A 24,876-nucleotide genomic window follows, 5' to 3' on the forward strand; every position below is an offset into this window, starting at 1 on the left:
TAAGGTTCCCATTTTTGAGTTTCAAATATGTTTTGTAGACTTCTGAATAATTTCTTTTTCAGAGGATGTTTCTCTTTAACCACTCATTAGATCAAGGTAATCTTGGTGACATTGGAAAGATAACACCCCGATCTATCTCTGTCAGTTTTATTATTTTTCTGAATTTCCAGTGCAGGTGGACAACAAGTAGCACATAATAATCGAGATAGGTGCAACTACTTGTTTTAGGAATGTTGTTGGGGTTGTATCTCAACACTCACTCATTATTTTTTAATAAGTCAAGTGTCATCGAAAAAATATTTCTGTCTAGTTTCTTTATTTTTTTCTGTGTATTTTTTGTAATCTTTCATTTTCTAAGTAAAAATTCAATAGCAAAGTCTATCACAGATCTTGGATGCAATACTTGGGCACATATTTGAGAGAAAATTTGCATATCTGAAGAAAACCCACTCACGTGAAGGTTAAAATGATCCTTTTAATATCAAACATTTGCGATTTTGGACATCAGGTAGTTTTGTGAAAATTAAATTTTTTTTTTAATAACGCATCATTTTGTTGTACAGTACAGCCATTTTTTGTAAAAAAATATTCAAATTCAGTTTTCCTTGTTGTGTTGTGAAAGTTGTAGTCAATCAAAATGTATATTTTACATGAAGATGAAGTTTACTTTAAAGAGAGGGTTTTAAGAGGTGTTTGGAATGCTTATAATGAAAGTTTCATGGTTCATAAATGGCCTTCCAAGTTGCTTCCCATTATCCGTCTTTTTGCTTTGGGTAGACTGGTGGTAGATCCTCCTATGGAGATTTATAATGATCAGCTTGGTTTTAGCTTTGCCATCTCTCCGTGTGGTCAGTATTGCTTAGTTGTTTTTGTGAGTTATAATAATAATAAAAAACTGCGTCATTGGTGGCTTGGAGGGTTCTAGGGACAATCGTATGTTAGAGGTTGAATATTACCATTTTTTTATCAAAAAATGGCCATACAGTATGAGTAATTTGACATATTTTTTTAAAAAATCACTAATTTTCAATATTCTCCCTATGTTCAAAATCACAAATATCTGGATTTAAAAAAACCTTTTACCCTTTGCACCTGCGGACTCCTATATATGTGAACTCCCACTCAAATATATGATTATTTTTTGCAAAACAATATTTGTTCTCATATATGTATTTCTCTGATTAGATGTAAAAAACTTGTGTTTTTATAGTCGTTGGAAAGCTTAGGCACATGCCTATAACTTTCATGTTTTGAGTCATAACCGAAAACTCTTCTAGGTTTCCCGTACTTGAGTTCCAAAACCGGAATAGAAACATACTCTACATCCTCTAGGTTGTGTATTTTTCACATATTCTATGTTATTTTTTGGATACTTTCACCAAAAATCTACAAAAAAAGATATATCGAGAGGTTAGCTTTTCATAGCCACCAAGATCACCTTGATAAGATAAGCGGTTGAAGATAAACATCATTTAGAAAATATAGTGTTTCTCCTAAACATGCAAACAACGAACATTGGTGAAGATGAATAAGTCCACATAAAATATCGGCAAACTTTCTCAAGTCTCCATAAAATATACGGGAACTTTCTCAAGTCCGCATAAAATATATATGCATATATTTTATGCAAACTTGAGAAAGTATGCATATATTTTATGTGGACTTGAAGAAAAACTTGAGAAAGACCGCATAAAATATGTGGACTTGAGAAAGTCCACATAAAATACATGCGCACTTGAGAAAGTCCATATAAAATATGTGAACTTCAAGTCCACATAAAATATATGAGGACTTAAAATCCGCATAAAATATATGTAAACTTCTTCATTTTATTTAAGTTTAACATGAAGTTCACATTGTAAAGTCTGCAAAAAAAAATGTGTGGACCTCATTTTAAGTACGACACCTGAGAAGTAGCATCAATTTCATGCATGCGAAGGATAAAAGAGATATTTTAATGCTGACTATTTGAGATTTTGGACATAAGAGAAATATCACAAATTGTAAGTATTTTAAGAAAAATACATCAAATTACCCATATAGTACGGTCATTTTCTGCTTTTTTATTGATGATTTGGAGCAAGGATATCATGTTCTGGTGTCAAACTATAAGTGGTGCAAAGCCATTAATGCTGCATTGGAAGAACGTGGAAGATCAACTGCTGCCTTGTCTTTAGTCTACTTTTAATATTAGAGGTTTAGTAGAGGTCCGTCTATGGCTATGGGCTATTTTTATTGCTTTGTAATGACGAAACTTTGTATTGGAAAGATAAGCCAGCGGATTGGCTTCCCTTCTTTGGATGATCATTTGTTGATAATCTATTATTAATATAATCAGGAGCACAGTCTCCAGCATTTATCCAAAAAAACAAATGTCAAAAGTAGATATTATGCAATATCTTATTCCCATGAAGTTGTGGTTCAAACAATATAACATCAATTGCGAATGAATGTCAGCATTGTTTTGCCTTAATACGAAGAACTTATATCACATATACAAGTACAGACATTTGTATCTCACAAATACAAATACAAAGCTCATTACGTTCAAAACCTTGGGTATCTTCTCATGCGTTTTTCTTCAATCTCATTCATCCAGTCAGACAGCCGAAAGAGACCCTTGAGCCCAAAGTATATGGCTGCAACTGCCAGTGCAACTACGAAAGTAACGAGAAGCAATCTCTTTGACAGTGAAACAAGAACCTGTAAGGGACAACATCATTTTTGTGTCTGCAGTTGACAAGAAACATGGGATAGGAAGGACGCCAACCTGTAACTTGGAGGAATGTTTAGTTTCGTGCTTTCGGTCAAGCCTTTTCCGGCGCTTTGGCACATAGCTAGGATCATTCACCTTGTTCTACATCAACAAGTCACATGGTGTAAAACTGGAGGCACTTGGTCACATGTATATGATCATATCAATGTATTTGCAAAGACGATATGCAAGAGCTGGACGATTAGCAGTTCACACTGCCAATATATAAAAATTGTATTGAAATTTATGCAGCACCATTACGGACCAACTTCATTACATTTACCAGGCAAACAACAAAGAGACTTCCCATGATTGCACACACCTTTTTTTTTATCTCATTAAACAAAAGAATAGACATTTACAATCCATCCTTGCGAGAAGCCCATCCGAGGAATGAACTCAATACAAGGGTATTCAATAGAAACACAAAACCCCATCCCAGAGTATGGAATACCATACCCAGCATAACAAAAGGAAAACCCATTTAACTAGTCAAACCTGTTCTATAAGCAACCATTAATTCTCTCACCAAAGCAGTCCACACATTCCCAAATTTCGTTCAATATTGCTGATGATCAAATATATTGCAACATCGAAGATATTTTGAATAGCAATTTTATTACTGCTATAAAAAACTAAAGGGAATTTATCATGATGAATGTGTTCAACAATTCTGTCACAAAGACAGGGTTGGGTACGTGCACATGATGGACAGGGCACATCTTCGTGAAATTTTTTAGAACATATGGGTAGCATGTGTATGCAGAAGTACAAGCACAAGCTCACACACACATAATGAAAAAGTATTTTGTATGAATATAAAATATTCTGTATTGTGCATGTATTTTTGTGTTTTATATTATACATTTGTAAAAGCATTTTTGTGTGACCATAATTTAATTCTTATATCTACCACCAATCAAGGCATTTTTGTAGATTTCTGTGAGAGCAGAGTGCTCTCATCTTAAATGAACTCTCTTTACAAAAAGAATGAATGCCACTACCTCTCTCTCACCAATATAATGCAGAAATCTATGTAAAATAGCTCCCCTAACAGCCCCCCGCACCTGCATTAATGCGACGTAATGCAGGTGCAAGTGTGGCACCAGCTGCACGGGGATGTGGATCGCACTTGGTGCAGTCAACGTGAGTCTGGGTGTGGTCAACGCACTCGGGCTCATTTTTTGTCCAAAAATGGACTCGGTCAACTCTAACTGAATCCATTTTGGTCCTAGTTTTATAGTAAAAAAAAAAAAAAACAAGAGGGGGTGTACAACATGATCTCTCCCTCTTTGCTGCCCTCCTGGCCGCTCCTTGTCACTACACCTCTCATTGTGCCACCAGCACCATCTCTCTCTCTCTCTCTCTCTCTCTCTCTCTCTCTCTCTCTCTCTCTCTCTCTCTCTGCTTCCTCCCACTGCAAGCACCTCTCTTGTAACGACCCCAAACTGACCCTCAAAAAATGTGAAATTTTTTCTTTTTTTTTAAACATTTGCGAAAAACATCCCAAGGGTCCGTGGCACATTACAGATTTAATTAACACAATTTGTCAACCATTTCATACATAAAATAATTTTAAACCATGAACTGAAATTGAATCGAACTTAATTGAATAGTCTCAATGAAGTTTCACACTATTCACAAAACAAAATATCCTTATACGTCAGAACCTAGGCCACCAGATTCCCTCATGCCCTCCAGCTAGCTAGTCCCTCCATCACGATAACTTAGTATCTAAAAAAGATTTTTAAAAATTGTGTAAGAACTGAAGTTCTCATATGAGACCCTCTCAAATCCCAATAATAAGGAAAATTAGCATAATTAAATCAAGCACAAGTTTAACACGGCTCACAAGAACACATAATCAGAACAAACTTACCATCTAAGCAGTGTAAGCAAACAAACAAGACTTTTATACACTTTTATACTACATGAATCAGTGCAACATGCATGAATATCTTTTTAAGTTCATTAATCGATATTTCTTTTGTATGCATGTCCCCACTTAATGCACACCAATTTTTAATTTTCACTTTCTTAACAACCCACGGATACTCAAAACGTGCAAAATTTTTGAAGTTCAAGACAGTTATAAGTGGTAGTTTAACACACAATTTGTATTATATTATTGGATTCTACACTAGTTCTCCGACCGATATCAAGAATCATCACCATCAATCAGAACATTAAAAATCATCACCTAATGTGGGGACGACAACATTCATTGCCATCACTTTTTTGGTATACTAATAATTACAGTTGAGTCAACACCACCACCCCCAGGCAAAGTGGCTGACGTTCTTACAACCGTGACCGAAAACAAGAACTACACATCGGGTTCTTGGGGACAATAAATGTACACGGTATTTAGTATTCTCACGGTCCCCCATGACTGTCATCCAAGGTTCTCACCCTTTCAAAGAGACACCAGAGAAGAAAATTATTACACTGTTTGGTCTCTTTTACCATTCTTAATCAATTCAGGGTTCTTTACATAAGAACAGTTATGCAAATCATCATACAATAACAATTTTGGGCTCTTTTCCTGTCATATTAACAATGTAATTATTTCAAAAACCAATTTTTCATCAAATCATTGCAATGCAAATTTCATAAGCAACGCATGCTCATGGCCTCAAAAGGCCCATCAGTGGTTCCTATATTACCATAATAAGATATATTGCAAAAATCTTAATGAACATGAAGCACACATAGATATTCAAATTTTAATGTTCACAATACAACTCATGGTATAATCATAGAAATTTGCTGAAAGCATATTGAACTATGTATAGCAGTCTTACCATGTTGTCAGTTAAAAATCTATGGATTAAATAATTGTCCATGACAAAACCACTTTCTTCCCAAAAACGCAAACATATATTTATATATATATATGCTGTAAATTTTGTTAATCTATCAGACATATAGATATTTCTAGTGTAAGTGTTGTCAAGATTATAGAACACTATACATGTACTTCTCAAGATCGCAGGCATATGTATATATCTATATTGCAAACACTGTAAAGATCGAAGACAACTATATATATATATATATATATATATATATATATATATATATATATATATATATATATATATATATATATATATATATATATATATATATATATATATATATATATATTATGTCACATGGGTGCGGGTGCGGGGATTAGGCTCCACAACTCATCACTTTTATCTTTGGGGACAACCATATAAGATAAAAAAATGGTAAAAAGTAAGTTGGTCATAAATGTTATGGACCTTAACAGCTACCATACATTCATACATATACACTATATATATATATATATATATATATTATTTATTTATTTATTTATTATATTTTTGCCCCTGCCGCACCCCCGCACCCAGGTTTTTTGGAAGTGCCATTGTTTTTGCCCTTGCAGGAAGGGGGGTCCGGGGGCTCCCCCCGGCGCGGGTCCCGCACCCAGTGCCGCACCCGCGTCGAGTCGCATCGACGCGGGTGCGGCACCCTGCTAGCCAAATCCCTGTGACATAGTATATATATCTGTGTGTGTGTGTTGTGATCATTTATCAAAATCGCAAACAACTGTATATATATATGTGTTGTGAACATTATCAAAATCAAAGACAAAAGTATATTTCATATGGAATCAGGGCTGGGCTTTTAAAAATTTTTATACAGCACAGTTCTGCCCCCCCCCCCCAGCTCCGCCTATATATATATATATACTGCCAAACTAATCAAGATTTTCAGAGATATATATTTATGCTGCGATCACTAACAGAATGTATACTGCAAACATAAACAGGGTTGCAGAAATATATATATTCCAGCTGCAAAACATAATCAAGACGGTAGTTATATATATATAACAATAAATTAATACATAAAGATTGTAAATTTTACAGAAAAAATAAAAAAGTAATTCTTAACAACACAAACTTACCAAAATATAATACATAAAGAAGCTTGTGAGTGTGATAAATAACAAAACTTATCATAAATCTGCCTCGTCGTCTGAATTAGAGGAAAGAACATGATCGAGATAGTCCATGTTGAGAGTATGCAAATCATGTTCTCCCTTCAAGTCAAAATCTTCTGAATTTACATCTCAATACTTGGATGGTCCACAACTGCATCAAAAAATGACTATATTAGTATCTAACTTCAAACTTTGAATACAAATATTTAAATACGAACTTTGAATACAAAAGAAAAAAAAGTACCTATACTCTTCTTTGGTGCGGCGAGAAATTAATCGTAGATTAAGGTGAACATAAACCAAATTCTCTGCTCTTTTACTAGTGAGTTTGTTTCTTTTAATGTTGTGAATTTGAGCATATATACTATAATTTCTTTCACAACACGATGATGTAGCAGGTTGGGATAACAACTTCATTGCAAGACGTTGCACATTTGGTGTCTCTGATCCATATGTTGCCCACCAAATAAGGGGATTTTCTTCGTCCCTTGCCACGAGTGATGTTAAAGAATCAAATCTCCCAGTAGAAAACTTTCTAACTCACTATTTACAACCTTAAATATATGAGGATCATTAAAAAGTCTTCTCAAACATATCATTATATTCCTTAATATCTCAGGATCTTCATTTGAAGAAACACGACCAACACCTGTTGTCAAGCATTTTTTTGCATAATATTTTGGATTGAGAGAGTGTGTCATGCAATGCAAAGGTGTATTGCTTTTATCTCATCTTTTCACTAAAACTGAATGTACATGATTGTAAAATTCTGAATCATCAAGTGCAACATCTTTCTTCTTATGTTTAAAAATGATACTTTGAACTTTTTCAATCATATTGTCCCACATTTCATAAATTCTATGAAGCATGGGTACATCTTTGTCAACTTCTCTCAACATTTCTCAAATAAGTTCTGTAAATTCAACAAAATATGTAATTTTATCCCACCAAAAATTATCACAGATGCATTTTTTGATAGCTTGAACCTTGACATCATCTTCAGTACGATAAAAATCCCAATCTTGATCAGCCACCATCATCATCAATGCATTCTTGAGTTGCTTAATTATTTTCATCGTAACAATGAGAGAAGCAAAACGAGATTCAGCAACTTTTAGTAACTTGAGATCAGAATACCTATTAAATATAGAAAGGGCATGATGATGGTTTACAACAAAATTTCTAATATTTCGAATATCATGCTCTATTTCCTCAATCCATAAACACATTTCACGTGCATGTGCATCATCTTTTGATTGATTGCATATACTCTTAAGTGTCAAATTTAAACTGTGTGTTGCACAAAGAGTCTAAAAAATATGTGAATATGTACCTTCACTTGCCAAATTCATTCATGCACGACTGCAAACTGGAGCATTGTCAGTAATGATTTACACCACACTTTCTTCACCCACTTCTTTTATCGCTTCGACAAATAATCTCTTTAAATATTCAGCATCTTTATACTTCCCAGATGCGTCAACAGTCTTCAAAAAGATTGGCGCATTAAGTGAGTAAGCAATGAAGTTTATCAATGGTCGTCTTTGTATATCAGTCCACCCATCAGAAACAATAGGCACTCCATGTCGTTTCTATGCAAATTTTTGGGTCTCTAACAAGTCTTCAATTCTATTTTTTTTCTCTGCATGAACGACTGCTCTTAGTTTTTCTGAACTAGGAGGCACATAACCACTCAAATTACAATTAGCCAAAGATGTAATCATATCTTTCCAGTATGGACTTCTAGCTAAATTAAAGGGAATTGAGTTTGAGTAAAAGAATCGACCAATCTTTTTATTAATTTCTACTCTTGCCATGTTTTTGAATGACGTTTGTATTGTTTTATTGATTTCCATCTTTCTTTTCTTAAAAAGCTCTTCTTGTACATCACTAGCAATAGGAAAAGGCAGATTAATCGAATCGCTTCTCATCTCTGCAATTTTCTTTTTTTCAGCTTCCTCTTGTTCTTTCTTTAATTGTTTTAACAAGTCTTTGTGAACCCCAGAATATGCCCTAATTCCTAGACCACGAATATGCAAAAGATGTGCTTTCACACGCGTATAAGAACCCGTGAAAACACTCTTACATTTACAATGAAACTGCACATTCCCACCACCACCACTAGCTTTTATCCCTTTTGTCACAAGCCTCCAAAGTGGTTGAAAAACTTTTAATTCAGCGTTAGAACTTGAACCAACTATATTGACATTGCCACTAGAACTAGCCATTATATCTGAAAAGTGAAATCTGAAAAGAAAATACGTAAATAAAATAAAGTTAATAAACACTTCAAAAAAATAGTAACATGAGCTCCACCCCTCTCACTCTATGCCGCAACTGTGCACATCAAGAAGTGCATGCAAGCATATGTTGCGGCCTGCCAAACTGCATGTCCAAGCCCTTTGGCAAGATGCACAAGGAACCTTGCAGTTGAGCTCTTAACACCGAGTAGGGACACGATTCTGCTGCGGCAAATGGAAAGCAAACACAGAGATCCCAAAAGGCACTAGCTTGGCAAGAACGAGGCAGGGGGCAATGAGTTGTGGAGCCTTATTCAGATTTTTGCCCTTACAGGAAGGGGGGTCTGGGGCTCCCCCTGGCACTGGTCCCGCTACCTGGTGGGGGGCCTTAGGGAGGCAGCACCCCCCGGAAGATTTTTTTTTTGCCCTTACAGTTTGAGAAACGGAGGCAGGGGGCAGAGCCCCCTACCTAAACACATATCCGAGGCAGGAGGCAGCCCCCTGCCGAAAAATACATCTGATGCAGGGGAGCCCCCTGCTGGAAAATAAAGTATGGCGGGGGCCTTCGGCCCCTGTCGGAAAAAAAGAACGAGGCAGGGGGCGGAGCCCCTTGCCAGTAAATAAAGTATGGCAGGGGCTTCGCCCACAACCGGAAAATAAGAACAAGGCAGGGGGCAACCCCTTGCCGGAAAACAAGGAAGAAGTGGGAGCCCCCTGTCGGACGAAGAGGAAGAAGAACGGAAGAGGGAGGAGGCATACCTGAGACCGGTGGCTGGTGTCGCCTGCGGCTACGGTCGTCGGGGTCTAGGTCACCGGCGTGACTGCAGGGGATGAAGACCGGACTACTGGGGGGAGACAAAGATCGATAAAGTAAGCCCCTCCCCCTACTGTAAACCCCTCTTTAGGGTTCGGCCCCGACGCATATAACATTTTGGATATGGGTCGAGTCTGGATCCGACCTGGATCCAAAAATGAGTTTAAAATGGACCTTTATAGACTCGATCAAAGTTGACTGAGTCTATAAAGTAGACGGACTCGGCCTAGGTGTGTTGACCGAGTCCGACACCTGTTGATTGAGTATGCCCTGTGTCTGAAGCCTCACCCTTGTCCGCACCCGTGTCGGGGCGTGTCGACACGGGTTCGTCGCCTCCCTCAGTGATGAATTTGAATAGTTATAAAAGTTGTGTTTTTAGTTGACATGGTAAAATTGATATGTTTGGTTCAATGTGCATTCATTTATTGGATATGAATTTGCATTAATGTTGTATCGTGAACATAAAACTTGAACATCTATGTGTGCTTTCTGTTCATTAAAATTTTGCAACGTCATTTTATTAAATTGTACAGTGGTTGTACGTGTAGACCACTGATGGGCCTTTGGAGGCTAGGAGCACGTATTGATCATGAGACAGTAAATTGTAAATGCATTGCACAATGATTTTTGGTATTGTTTTGAATTAATTACATTGTTGAATTGATTAGGCAAGGGCCCGAATATGTTATTGCATGATGATTTGCATAATTGTAAAATGTTTAAGAATGGTAGAAGAGACCAAACAGTGTAATAATTTTTTTTCTTCCTTGGTGTCTCTCTGAAAGGGTGAGAACCTTGGATAGCGGTCATGAGGGGCCGTGAGGATACTAAACACTGTATGCATTTGTTGTCCCCAAGAACCCGATGTTTGGTTCGTGTTCCCAGCAACGGTTGTAGAAAACTTTCGCCACTTTGCCTGGGATAGTGGTGTTGACTCAACTGTAGTTATTGGTATACCAAGAAAGTGGCATCAATGGATGTTGATTTTCTTGTCGTCCCGGCATTAGGTGATGATTCCTAATGTTCCGATTGATGGTTATGATTTCTGACGTCGGTCGAGGTGTAGAAACCAATAATTAAAATACAAATTTTGTGTTAAGCTACCATTGAGAACTACCTTAAACCTCTAGAATTTTGCATGTTTTTTAGTATCAGCGAGTTTTAAGAAACTGAAAATTAAATGGTGTGCATTAAATAGGGACATGCATGCAAAAGAAATTCTAATAATTGAACTTAAAAAGTTATTCATGCATGTTGCATTGATTCATGCATCCCTAATTGTTTAATGTAGCATGAAATTGTTGATTGCTTTATTTGAACTGCTTAAATGGTAAGATGTTCTGAATGAGTGTTGTTTGGAGAGCCCTCTTAAACTTGTGTTTGATTTAATCTATGTTAATTTTTTCTTACTGTTGGATTCGAGAGGATCTCGTACGGGAACTTCGATTGTTACCCTGCTTTTAAAAATCTTTTTCAAGTACTGAGGCATAGTGATATTGGGAATAGCTTGTTGGAGGGTGTGAGGATTATGATCTGGTGGCCAAAGTTATGACGTATTTGAAAGTCGTTATGGGAATTATTTGATTTAAATAAATTCAATTTCAATTTATGATTTGATTTATGTTATGTCTAGAGTTATTATTGGATTGTGTTAATTAAATATGTAACGTTTCAGGGTTCCTGAGATATTTTCCGCAATGTTTTAAAATTATTTATTTATAAAAAAAAAATCATATTTTTCGAGGGTCAGTTTGGGGTCGTTACACAAACAAGACAAAACAAGTGTGTACAATTTAGTAATGTGCATAAGAAACAAAGTTCACAAGAAAATAACAAAACAAAAGAGAAGGAAAAGAGATACTCATTTAGGCTTTGCTAAGTTATAGCCCTCGCGCGATGAACAGGCAGAGTCACTTCACTCAACCACTAGCCAGAAATTTGGCAAAGTTTTGCTACTCTAACCAAATGTCCTACATGGGAGAGGGCACTCATAGTAGGAAACTACTTTACAATGCCAGGAAAGTAAATTCCTAAGCCTCCAATAGTTACTTAGTATTTTCTCGCAAGAGTGAGAAAATCCTAAGGAGCAGCAAAAGCAAACTAGCCTAGAAAGTGGTAAGAATGCTTGGCACTCTAACCTTTCCCAAGCTTGGACTAAGCCAAGTGGGAAAACTGGCCTCGGTAGACTACCTAAGAAGCTAAGCTACCTAGGAAAACTACCTAATCTAGTGAGGAAGATGAGAAAATTACCTAGAGGCTACTCCCCGAAGTGAAGGACAAAGAGGAAGGTTGGCGCTACCGACACTCCTCCAATAATGACATGAAGACTCAAGCACAAGATTTTAGAAGAGAACTCAAGAACTCTTACTCATAGCTCTTCAAGGAGCTTAATGAGGAATTCTTGAAGCCAGATAGGGTGACTCATCGGCATTCCATGGATTGAAGATGGGTCCCAAGGACCTAATCAGCATTTTCCAGAAAATGGGGGCTTGTTCAGGGAGTTTCAAGAATTATTTGGGGTTTACGATGAAATTTGGCCATAAGTTTAGAAAACCCCTTTAAAAAGTCATTTTTGTAAAAGACTTACCCAAATAGGTATGTATTACCCCAAACACCTGCAATATTTTAAGATATTGCTCATTAAGCTTGAAAATATTCCAAAAGGCTCCTTGTTCTTGAAAATCTTTAGAAAATACCTCCTCATTTGCAAAAGACTCAAATGTGGTTGAATATGCAAGGTTGTGTTCGAATGACTCAAATTAGCGGCCGAATGATTCATTCTTGTTGGTTTGAGAACCCAACAATTTGGCTGTACACTATTCCTCCCTAGCATGGCAGAACGTGATCAAGATGATGTCATTCTTGTCAAGTGTCACCATAACAACTGTCACCTCTAATCATTTGATTAGTAACTATTTTCCACATAAGAAGTGATTGAAAATAGTCAGGATGATGCAGCCTAACATGTTGGCTCAACCATAAACACTTTTCAGCCACCCCAGTGACAAATTACAAATCAAATTACATAGAATGATCTAGAAACTAATATAAGATACAACCTATACCTACATTTTAGGTACATCAATTTTAGTTTCCTACATCCAAAAAGATAAAAGACAATGGCATTTAACAAATATCTCCACTGGATCAATATTAATGCCCTTGCACTATCAATAAACATGCTAATAGCATATGGACATAAGAGGATGACATAAACTTCACTGAAAGACAAACAGAAAACATGGAATTCGATGGATCTGTGGCAACTGGCATATAGTACAGGTTTATTAACCAGTTAATAATATTAATGACGGCAATGACTTCCAAAAAATAGTCATTACATATATCATCATCGATAGAAAACTGGGTAGTTAGTATGCTCCTTTACCCAAAAAAAAAGAGTTTTCTATATTTTTCTCATCCTAGTCACTTACCCAGAAATTTCTAAAATAAGTCAGGCAGGTAGATAGCATTGTTATCTACTGATGATTCTTCCTATGGAATATATCCTGCATGTGTAGAAAATGGGCAACATTTCAATGGTTCTTATATGTACAAAATGCCATTACAATTTTACTGCTGTTCTCAAATTAAATTAGGTGATTAACTGTTTCAGTGAATGTTAAATCACTATAAGTGGAGATAGACAATTTAAATAATGAAAAGTCCAATAATGGCAATGCAGAGACAAAATCAATAATGTTAAATGCACGATGATGAATTGGTATAGCAACAGGACAAGATGACCAAGCAAGTAAAACCACCAAAATGTACATAACACAATTTGTTCTGGATTTGGCATCACTTCAGTATTTACTCTAAAATAAAGAAAGAAAAATAGACAGCAATCAGATATTTATTATACAGAAGAAATTTCACAAACACAAAAAAAAAAACTGGCAAGCTGCAATCATGTTTAGTGAAAAAAAGAGCACCTTGTCAGATGGACCAAATGACAGTTACCTCTATAGCTTTACGTAGATGCAGTTCAGGATTACCAATTTCTTTTTCACAAGCTTTCATGCAATCTGAATTACAAGGAAGAATCCCAAATCCAAAATGGCTCTTAGACATTTCTCTTAAACCATGGACAGAGTTACGATATGAAGCTTGAACATCTTTGCACAGCCACTCCTTTCGTAGACTTTGACAAGCACAACGGACAGTGACCTTGTATAATCAATTAGAAGAGGATGGCAACATCAGTTCACTCTTGTAATTAATTTAATAGAAGGGCCAGAACAGTCATGTCCAAACATGGCAAGGAAAGTTTTACTTGTAACCATGGAAGACAGAGACCAAAAATTTCATAACACTAAATACAATTATTTGATGTTTTACATCTCTGATTCTTCATTAGTTCAAAGGAAAACAAAATACTCAAAGTACGTAAAAACAGCAATATTTGTTGCTCATTATTCCTGAATTGAAGTGCCCCTTCTGCATCATTGCTTGTGGTTAAAAATTGCAGCAAGTTATAGAGGAAAAGAAAGATGGAAAAAAAACGGAGAGAAGAAGAGGGAGAAGAAGAATAGAAGCACAAAACATGGGTCTCTTGTGGTTGACCCCTTCACTTTATTATATGTCTTCAAAGGAGTACAAGAAGACAACCTTGCCCCTTAAAAAAAACCTTTACAATTACAAGAGAAAGTCACCCACCAAAAAATTGGTCAAAGGTATGTGTGGACAGAAATGTCCTTCCATCAACACTCTCCCTCAAGCTGAGGGTGAACACATCAATCATCCCCAACTTGTGGAGGAGTTCCATATTGATGGCCTTTGTTAAGTTGAGTTCTTGCATGAGGATTTGAGTAGACCCTCTTTTCAAAATTTTCCCAAACAAAATGCCAATTTACACCTATATGCTTTGTTCTCTCATGATGTACAAGATAAGTGGCAATATCTATAGCAGACTTCTTATCATAATAAAGTGGCATGGGTAGAGCCACCTCAATATCCATCTGATTTAGGATTTGATCTGATCCATATCCCTTCACACGCATTAAGAGCAATCACTTTATATTCCAACTAAGTGCTCGGCCTTCACACCGTATCTTATTTCTTGCATTTCCAGGAAACTAGATTCCCACCTACAAAGGCACAACACAATACACAATGGTGCATATCCTATCCTCTACAAACACAGCCCAATCCACGAGAATCATTGGTGTAGAGACTAATATAAGATATAAACACCTCAACACTCTGAACACTTCTTGCATGTGTAGATTATTAGGAGCATGCATATATTGGCTTAATACACTTACAACGTATGCAATGTCTGGTTGAGTAATGGTTAGGTAAATCAATTTTCCTATGAGCCTTTCATATCTACCCTTCTCTTCATAAGGTTCTCCATTACCATGACAAAATTTAAGATTGTACTCAATAGGAGTGTCAATTGGTTAGCATCAGAACATACCTATTTCCTTTGAGAGATCACTATACCCTTTTTTTTATCTCAACACTCCAATTCCAAGAAAATACTTCAATAATCCCAAGTCTTTGATATCACATATTTGATACAAATAGTATTTCAACCTTGTGATTTCCTTCTCATCATCATTGTCACCGTGATATCATCTACATAAACAATGAGAATAGTGACAAGCCTATCCCTCTTTATTAGTGTGTGATCAAATGCAAAACTTTAAAATCTAAACTCCATAATAGCTCTACTAAACCTATCAAACCAAGCATGAGGAGATAGGCCCCAAGTTGATAAGCGCAGCTTTGAAGTCAATTGTGCTCAAATTCGGCTAGCCAGCAGCTAGGGATGCGCACAAGGCAAACATTAGGTGTTTGGTGATGGAAATCCCAAGGGATCAGCCGGAATTTGAGGGAATTACCTGGCAGACTCGATTGCTACAAAGAACAAAGGTCACCCGAAGCTAATATGCTTTGGGAATGCCAAGGAGAATGCCAAAATCAGACAATCTGGCCAAAGGTTGCGGCATTGGCCTATTGGTTGGGCGGTAGAGGCGGAACGATGTGTGGGAGGTGTAACAAAATAGCACGGCACCCAAGACATTCCAAAATGTAGTCCAAATGCCAATCGAAATATATTTGAATACTCACAATATACAAACTTGATACAAGTATGAATAAATGATTTCATTCATAATGAATAATAAAATACATAAAAAAAATAAATATATAAGGGACTCACTACAATACACTAAAAAACACACAAAAACCTAAGAAACTACCCATCACTCTATCACATTACAAAGGCACACACCCACCCATATACATAGAGAAAAGAAGGGGGGAGAGAGAGATTAAATGAGAGGAGGATCCCTTCTAGCCGTTGGAGGCTAGAAATAGTCAACCTAGGATGAATAAAGGTTGACTAAAGTCTTAGTCAACCTAGGTTGACTAAGATTTATATATATATTATAAATATAAATATATAGAGAACTGAACATATTAGTGTTAAATTGTAATTTAAAAGACAATGTATTTTCTATATATATTTTATATATATAAAAGAAGATACATATAATATATATTTCATATATATGTACATGTATCCATCTACTTATATATATAAAAATATATATTTCTTTCGTGTATTAGCTGTAGGGGTATTTTAGTCATTTCTACATTTTACGCATATTCATGTTTTTGAATATGATTGTAATTCCTCCTTTTTATTTTTTCTTATTTTTGTAATTTTTTTCATTTCTTATTTTTTCTTTTTATGTAATATTTTTGTACACAGTCAGCCACTAACTGTTGTACACAGTTTAAAAGATAGACGTTGGGCTGATTCCCAACGTCTCTATTAAGAGCCGTTGGGAATAGCCCAACGACTCTTTAAGTGTGCTTATAAATAAGGGCTATGTGAGCCCATTGAAGTTATGCTTTACAGTAAGGAGTTGTCTCCTTAAGCGTATGAATATTGTGCATTTATTGCACTTCTTTTGTGGTGTAAAGCTTAAAAACACTGCATTTATTGCACTTCTTTTGTGGTGTAAAGCTTATAAACACTGTGCATTTATTTTGTGTCTTGAGTATTTGAAGTATCAAGTTATTTAAAAACTTGATTGTTTGCAAGGATTCTTTACATGGTATTAGAGCAAGGTTGGAGAAAGAAAGATCGTGTGGATTCTCACTTTTTCGGGTGCCTCGAAAAGCGTGCCCTCAGTTTTTTGGTGATTGAAGTGGATCCGATTGTTCATCCCATATTTTAGAAGACTCTTCTATCAAGAAAGGTCTAAAAATCCTTTGTGGTACGTATTGTTTTTCATCATCTCTCCTCTCTAATGGGTGAAAAAGACTCATTTTTCTCTCGGCTTCAAACTCAATGGGTCCAACTATCACGTTTGGGCCGGAAACATAGAGGCTCATATTAAAGGAAAAAAGCTTTGGGGCTATGTCCAAGGCTCAATTCCCGAACCGGAGCCAAAGATAACCTTGATGGAGAAAGGAGAAATAAAAATTCTTGAAGGCGAAGAAAGAGCCAAGGCTCGTGAAGACTACACCAAAAAGCATGAAGAATGGGAGATGAGGAATTTTAAAATTCTCTCATGGATTTTCTCATCCGTAGAAACAAAAATTAACGCCAATAATATCAAGTTTAAGAAGGCTTCTCAAGCGTGGAAGTACCTTGAGAAGATGTACACCTCTAGGGACTTGTCCCATAAATATTACCTCTAAAAGAGGGCGCTAACTCTTAATCAAGGAAAGATGACTATAAGGGAGTATTTTGCCGAACTGTCTTCTATTTGAGATGAACTTGCTATGATCGAACCCAAGTGGAGTGGAGAATCCATAGAGCTTCGTCGTAAACAATTGAAAGAAGATAGAGTTTTTTAATTTTTTTAATGGGCTTAGGGCTGAATTCGAACAAATCTGGTCTTCTCTTTTATCCGCCTTCACTTTCCCCTCTCTTGAAGATGTAATTACTAAACTAAGTGGAGAAGAGACTCGTATGGGTATAAGCAAGAACAACCCTAATGTTCTAGCTACACCTTCCAATAATGAAGAAAAGAGATACATGAGTGGGTATGACCCAACACTGGTAATACTGATATTACATTCCTTAACACAATTCAATCACTCAACTAAGATTCAACCAATCAAACTTTGATTGATCCCCCACTGAACCAAAAGCTTAACAGCAAATTTAACTCAAAAGAAAAATAATAATTATGGACAGATGGATGCATCTCCAGAAAATTACAAATATATACAATTAATTTGAACACACACAAATTGAACAAATCTGACCATACATCAGTTTAATGACTATAAAGACCTAACAAATACTAATATAAAACAGACCATCTCAAAAGAAACAAATCACATTAAAGAAAGCAGATAAAAATGTGACAAAAAAAAACAGTTAGCAAGTATCCTAGAGGAGATGAGTAAAATTCTGATGAACTAACCTTTTTACAGCAGTTCTCAGAAGATTGACATTGACCAGAATGACATGTCATTGAGCACAGGTGCGTGCAGTTTGCTAGCTTTCTGCATGTCATTAAGACAAAATGTTTCACACAGTTGCACAAGCAATCCCATAAATGAGTTAAAATTACACATTATAATCATGTAAAAATGTGGAATATAAGAATACAGGCCAAAATATAAATGAATAATGATTAAAAAGAAGGAAAAGAAAAGGAAAAACATTCAAAATTTAGATTAAATACAAGCATGAGAGCTGACAAACCAGTAAGGGAGAAACAGTGGGGAGGAACAAAGAACCAAATAACGTCATGACCTGATGGCAATAACAAGTGCCACACCTAGAAAATGTAATTAGTATGATCCATCCATCAGTCATGATCTTGAAGATTCTATACATACATGGACTTTTTCAAGACATTGTCACATGCACGTTCTTCAAAACGACATACTGCTCCTTTTCATTAATGATGCTTTCTTTCAATTTCATAGTCATCAATTATTCTTATCAAGTTCCATTTGCATGTTTAGAGAGATTGATCTTCCTTTTCCAGTCATTTTCTTTTTCTACCTTTCCTTTCACTGCACCCTCAAGGGTGTGCATTTGATTCATTAATTTGAAGACTCTTTTTATCCTAAATCTATAAATGCTAAACATCATATGTAGCAATGAGTACAAGATATCTAACTTAAGCCCAAATTGCCTTTTTCCTCTTTCTTTTTTTAAGGAAAAATTGAGACCAAATTGTTAAATACACGTTAGAATCCTCAACTGTTTAGATATGATTGACCAAAATTAGCAATGGGATGCTAATAGGGTTAAGAATCTTAGCATAGGTGGGCAAATGCCTCAGTAAAGGCACTACATGTGCTAATTCAAATATCACAGGCTTAAAAGTGAACGCCCCCGTGACGGCGCATCGGTTTATCTCAACACCGAAAGCAGGCCTTTCAAGCGCACAAACAAACTTCTCAATACATGCGTAGAAGCGGAAGCAAGAGTACGTGCATGCACAAACACATAGAGGGAGCAAGGAGATGTGAAGACATAAACTTCTTTATAACAATTGTAAGAAAGTACATAGAGAGAAAGGGAAAGGGACTTGTTATAGAAGTATATGGAGGTTCTTAGGCCAAAGACCATTTACAAGCATTGGAGAGTGTCAAAGAGGTATACACATCATATGCAAAAAGTGAAAAGCATGATAGTCCCAAATATGCTCTCTCACCTAAGTTGGCGCTGTCCTCGGCGCCAATCGTTCATGGTAATCCTCCCCAAGTTGACAATGATGCAACATGTGGGCATCTTTCTTTCATGTAGCCTCACTATCTAGTAGACCTTTTCACTGCACCAGGTACTTCTTCACTTCGTCGATGTAGTTGTCGGAGTGGTTGAGGATGACTTTTGGTTCTCTGGCTGAGATATTGAATGTTGATGGAGTGCACTACAGAATGGGAGTATGCTAAGGTATGCTCCGTTGAGGATCTCCTTCATCTTCATGGAATGGCTTCAGGTTGAAGATATAGAAGACTAGATGCACTTGAAAATTTGATGGTAGCTCCAGCACGTACGCCAAGTTCCCAATGTGTTTTGTGATGGTGAAGGGGTCGTCATATTTGCGAATAAGGTCTCGATGGTGACCCCGAATGATAGTTATGCGCTCGAGGAAGAGCTTCACTAACACTTTATCTCCAATGTGAAACTCTATTGGTCGTCACTTTTTTTGTCCGCCTATTTCTTCATGAGCTTCGTCGCCTTATTCAGGTACGTCTTTGCCAACTTTGTTTGATCCTACTAATTTTTGACAAACTGGCATGCATAAGGCATTTTTCTACGTCCTCGAGCGACAAGAAAGTGTGGAGTCTGCAGTTGTTGTAACGACCCCAACTCATAACCCTTGAAAATGCGATTTTTTTTTTTTAAATCAGTGCAGAAAACTTCTCAGAGACTCGGGGTCCTCACAGTTTCAATTCCAATTAGATAGTCAAACACCACAAAGGGACTTACATTTATCATCGACAAAGAACCAAACCGAACCTTGTTATTCATGAATCAATATCAGTCTCACACTCAACTGAAAGTAAAGTAGCAACTAACTGAAACAAAAGACCTGAAAGAAACAAACAGAAGAGTCACTATGTCCATAGGTGAAGCAGTCTAAAATCAAGTGTGACCCTCGTGCCCTCCCAAGAGCTAACCGACTTCACTGATCACCTGTGTCTGCGAAAAACCAATAAACTAGGGTGTCGGAACCGAAATTCTTAGTACAGCTACTTCTTAGTGAAATAGGTGAGATAAAGAGTATAGACAAGATTTCATGCAATAATTTGAGGAAAATGTAAATATGACAATTTACAGCATTTAAGTAATTATCCATGCAACAGGTTACATATGCTAAGCATGAAGAAACATTAAAGCAGTGGCAAGTAGCACAAACTAAGTAAACAAGACATTCAGCATGCACTAGGAAATAAATAACATACAGTCACCATCATGTAATGACTAAGGAAACAATTAAAATATGCATGTTCTAATGCATAACAGGGAAGATGCATGATTTATGTGCAATACATGAACCCTTTTATTATCTTTCATTTAAGTTTACCTTTTACATATGCATGCTCTATTAAATGCATACAACTTTAAGTTCCTCTCTTTAATTATCGTTGCCCGTGGATACACCAAACGGGTAAAATCCCCGAGGTCAAGTTAGGTTCCAAAAGTAGCTTAGCACACAAGTTGTAATTTATTTACTGGGTCTCAAACTTTGGCCTCGACCGAATCACCTTCGGAACATTAGACCTCCACATCTAATATCGGGGACACAAAGAACACTCCACACCCACAAGTGCCACTTCCTTGGTATACCAAAACAACAGTTGTGTCAAACACACCACCTTCAGGTCAAGTGACGGACTCTCCCTAAAACCGTGGTCAGGAGAAGGAACCTCAATATCGAGTTCAAGAAATAAAAATAAAGCCCACAAAGTTTTTGTATCCTCACAGTCTCCCAAAGACCGGACCTCTAAGATCCTCATTCTTTTGATGAGAGATCCCAGAACATATATTATACTGTTTTTAATTATTATCTCTTATTAAAAGCCAATTATTGAGGTTTGCAATTCAGTATGCAAAAGTAAAGGCAAAAGCTCGCATCCACCCCTGCGAGAACCCTTACGGGACTCCAGCCTGTGAGGACGACAAGAACAATGCAGTAGTGTGCAGTACCAACAAGTGTGATTTAAGCGATGAAATTAAATATATATGAAAAGCAACCAAACCCACAGCTCTAGGCCGGTGATAGTCCGTTTAGACCATTGATGCATCGCATGCCAAAACCAAGCATTGCGTCCATTATCATACAAGATTCATGTTCCAAATGCACATATATACATGCAACACTTTATCGAACATGCAAATAGACTATTCATAAGCATGATAGTGCTTAATTCATATGCATCTTTGCCCTATGAAATCTTGCATCAACATACATATATCCATGCCAATGCATACTCCCTTGAGTGTGTGTGTGCACATGAAAGTACATATTCCCATCACGTGCGCATATTCACATTAAATATAGAACATCAATGACCTGGCAATGCATGACAGCACAACATCCACATGTTTTAATTGCACAACTACAATAATGTACATAAAAATAAAATTCTGCATGTATAAGATTCATATTTCCTCCTGGCAAAACATATAATTCAGCACATGTTTGAGCTGTTGGTTGGGTATGTGAGCCCCGGACCGGACAGCCTACTGGCCAGCTAGTCAAACAAATTCAACCGACCCTGTCGACTGGCCCTATCAACACATACACAGGACAACCACTGTGGTTGTATCTGTGTATGACTGATAACAGTTGTAAAACACAGTCATTAAGTGATAAAAACCAAATTCAAAACCCTTGGGAGTATTATACAATCATACATATATTTTTTTTTCAATAAAGGATAACAGCATCATATCCCTACACTTCGATGATTTTTTTTTAATTGCAGAGGATATTTACAATTGACAATAGGGTATGATGATATGACGCATGCACATTCACACGACTGTCAACGCTTCAACGAAATCAGAGATGAATATATCAATAGGAAACATAACAGTCCACAAAACAGGTGTAAAACCCTTGTTTTTTTCGAGAGAAAAAAAACAAAGTTTTTGGACCCAGGTCAGATCTGACCCAAACCCACCAACCCGTTAGGGTTAAAAACTGCAGGGGCGAGGGTTCTTTTAAACCCTCTCCCCCGCGCCGCTGCTCTCCTATTTCCACCCTTCGCTAAAAAAGGGGAAACCCTTTGAGGGTTTCCCGATCGATGTGCCCTTTTAAGATCGTGCAGAGGGAGGGAGGGCTCTCAACTTGCGCCCTCCCTGCTCCCACTCTCGGTGACCTCCCCTCTGCAACCCTCAGTGAGCCAGACGCTCGCCTCTCCCTCGCTTCCTCCCGTTTCGGTGTACCTTGATGATCGCTCGACGCGGACTGCTGCAGTCGGCATCCTCGCACGACAACCGACCCCGACCCCTTTCCAAGTACTCCCACCTCTTCCCCTCTTTCTCTGCATACGTCGAGAGGCCGGTAGGAGGCTAACGGCCCCCTGATGTGCCACCCCTCTTCTTTCTTTTTGCGTTTGTCGGCAGGAGGTCGGCGGCCACCTGTCGCGCCTCCCCTCTCCTTTGTTTTGTTTGCCGGAAGGCCAGCGGCCCCTGTCGTGCCTTCCCCCTCTCTCTAGTTGTCGGAGAGTCGGTAGGGGGCAACGGCCCCTGCCGAACCCACCCTTCCTCTTTGTGGTTGCCAGAGGATTGACAGAGAGTCGGTAGCCTTTGTCGTGCCCTCCCCCTCTCTCTCGTTTGTTGGTCAGAGAGCAGGCAGGAGGTCGGCAACCCCCTGTCACGCTCTCACCCTCTCGATCTCGGCAGGCAGGGGCTCGCCCCCTACAACCGCTGGGAGTCCGACTGACAGGGGCATGGCCCCTGTCGCCTCTCGATCCCGGCAGGCAGGGGCTCGCAGAAAACCCAATAGGGTATTCGGTGGCTGCAAAAAACCCAATAGGGTATTCAGTGGCTTGCTTTTCTCATTAAGTATACACAGGAACAATATTTAGGGTACTAAAATATTCATTGCATGGTATGATAAAATTACAACATGCCATTAATGAGCATGTGTTTAAATAAAACTCTTAATAAAACAAGAGTAGAATGAGAGTGTCTTTTCATCCTCCCTCAAGTTGTACATGGTTTTGAACCATTAACAACTTGCCTTTTAACATCCAAAATTTGTCCTTGATAAGTCCTTTGGTAAACAAGTCAGCAACCTGATCAGCAGTCCGTACGTATTCTGGTTCAATTTCCTTTTCTTCGACCTTTTGTCTTACAAAATGTTGATCAATTTCAATATGTTTGGCACGACTGTGGTAGATAGGATTGAATGACATGTTGATAGCACTTTGATTGTCACACAAGAAAATGCTTTTAGAAATCAATTCTCCTACTTCTGTCAACAGGTGTCTGATCCATGTTACTTCGGCTATAGCAGCTGCCATTGATCTATATTCAGCTTTTATGCTCAACCTAGCTATGGCCTTTTGTTTTCTACTGCTCTAGGAGACAAGATTTAGGCCAATAAAAACACAGTACCCTGAGACTGACCTACGCTCATCTGGGTCTCCTGCCCAATCTGCATCTGTGTAAGTAAGAAGTTCATGCATGTGATGACCATGCATACTCTTTCTGTACAGAAGACCATCTCCAATAGTTTCCTTCAAATATCGAAGAATGCGTTTAACAGCTTCCATATGCCCAATGTGCGGTTCATGCATGAATTGAGATACCTGATTGACAGAATAGACAATGTCAGGCCGAGTGAAGGTCAGATACTGAAGCATTCCTATTATCCTGCGATATCCTGTAGGATCCTCATACAAATCTCCATCTTGGGAACTGAGTTTCTGATGAAGTACACTGGGTGTGCTTAGAGGCTTGCAATCTCTCATGCCTGCCTTGCTAAGAACATCAGTGGTATACTTATGTTGAGTAAGTGTCATGCCTTCAGGAGTTTTGTCAACTTCTACTCCAAGAAAGTATCGCAGTTTACCAAGATCCTTCATCTTGAATCTATGGTTCAAAAAAAATTTAACCTGTTCAATATGTTCATTAGAGTTACCTGTAATGATGACGTCATCAACATATATCAATAACAGGGTAACTATATATTTGCATTTGAATATGAAAAGAGAATGGTCAAGGAGAGACCGACTAAAGTCATATTTTTCTACTTCAAGAGAAAAACTGTCAAACCAAGATCGAGATGCCTGCTTCAGACCATATGTAGCTCTCTTTAATCTGCACACATATTCTTTAGAATTCCCTTCTACATACCCAGTGGGCTGCTCCATGTATACTTCTTCCTTCAAAGTTCCATGTAGAAACGCATTTTTCTCATCTAGTTGGCTGAGAGTCCACTGGTGCTCAACAGCCAATGATAATACGATGCGAATAGTGCCCATTTTCACGACCAGACTAAAGGTCTCATCATAGTCTTGTCCTTGCTCCTGTGTGAATCCTTTAGCAACCAACCTAGCCTTGTATCGCTCGATAGTACCATCTGGCTTATACTTTATCTTATACACCCACTTTGACCCAACCACATTTCGAGTGTGTGGT

The 24,876-nt window shown here is 37.6% G+C and overlaps 1 protein-coding gene across 1 annotated transcript in view; it reads right to left on the minus strand.

The window, feature by feature from the left end:
- Window positions 1–2,307: 2,307 nt before the first annotated feature.
- NFXL2 (NF-X1-type zinc finger protein NFXL2) overlaps window positions 2,308–24,876 on the minus strand; it is an 83,552-nt gene continuing 60,983 nt past the window's right edge. The window contains exons 10-13 of the mRNA XM_090004900.1: window positions 18,182–18,263; window positions 13,749–13,955; window positions 2,771–2,857; window positions 2,308–2,703 (exon numbers count right to left, since the gene is read on the minus strand). Of these exons, the coding sequence (XP_089861026.1) occupies window positions 2,548–2,703; window positions 2,771–2,857; window positions 13,749–13,955; window positions 18,182–18,263 (532 nt within the window). The 3' untranslated portion in view covers window positions 2,308–2,547. The remainder of the gene's footprint in view (window positions 2,704–2,770; window positions 2,858–13,748; window positions 13,956–18,181; window positions 18,264–24,876) is intronic.

This window comes from Nuphar pumila, chromosome 4 (assembly GCF_984573655.1).
Source record: "Nuphar pumila chromosome 4, dmNupPumi1.hap1.1, whole genome shotgun sequence".
NCBI lineage: Eukaryota > Viridiplantae > Streptophyta > Magnoliopsida > Nymphaeales > Nymphaeaceae > Nuphar > Nuphar pumila.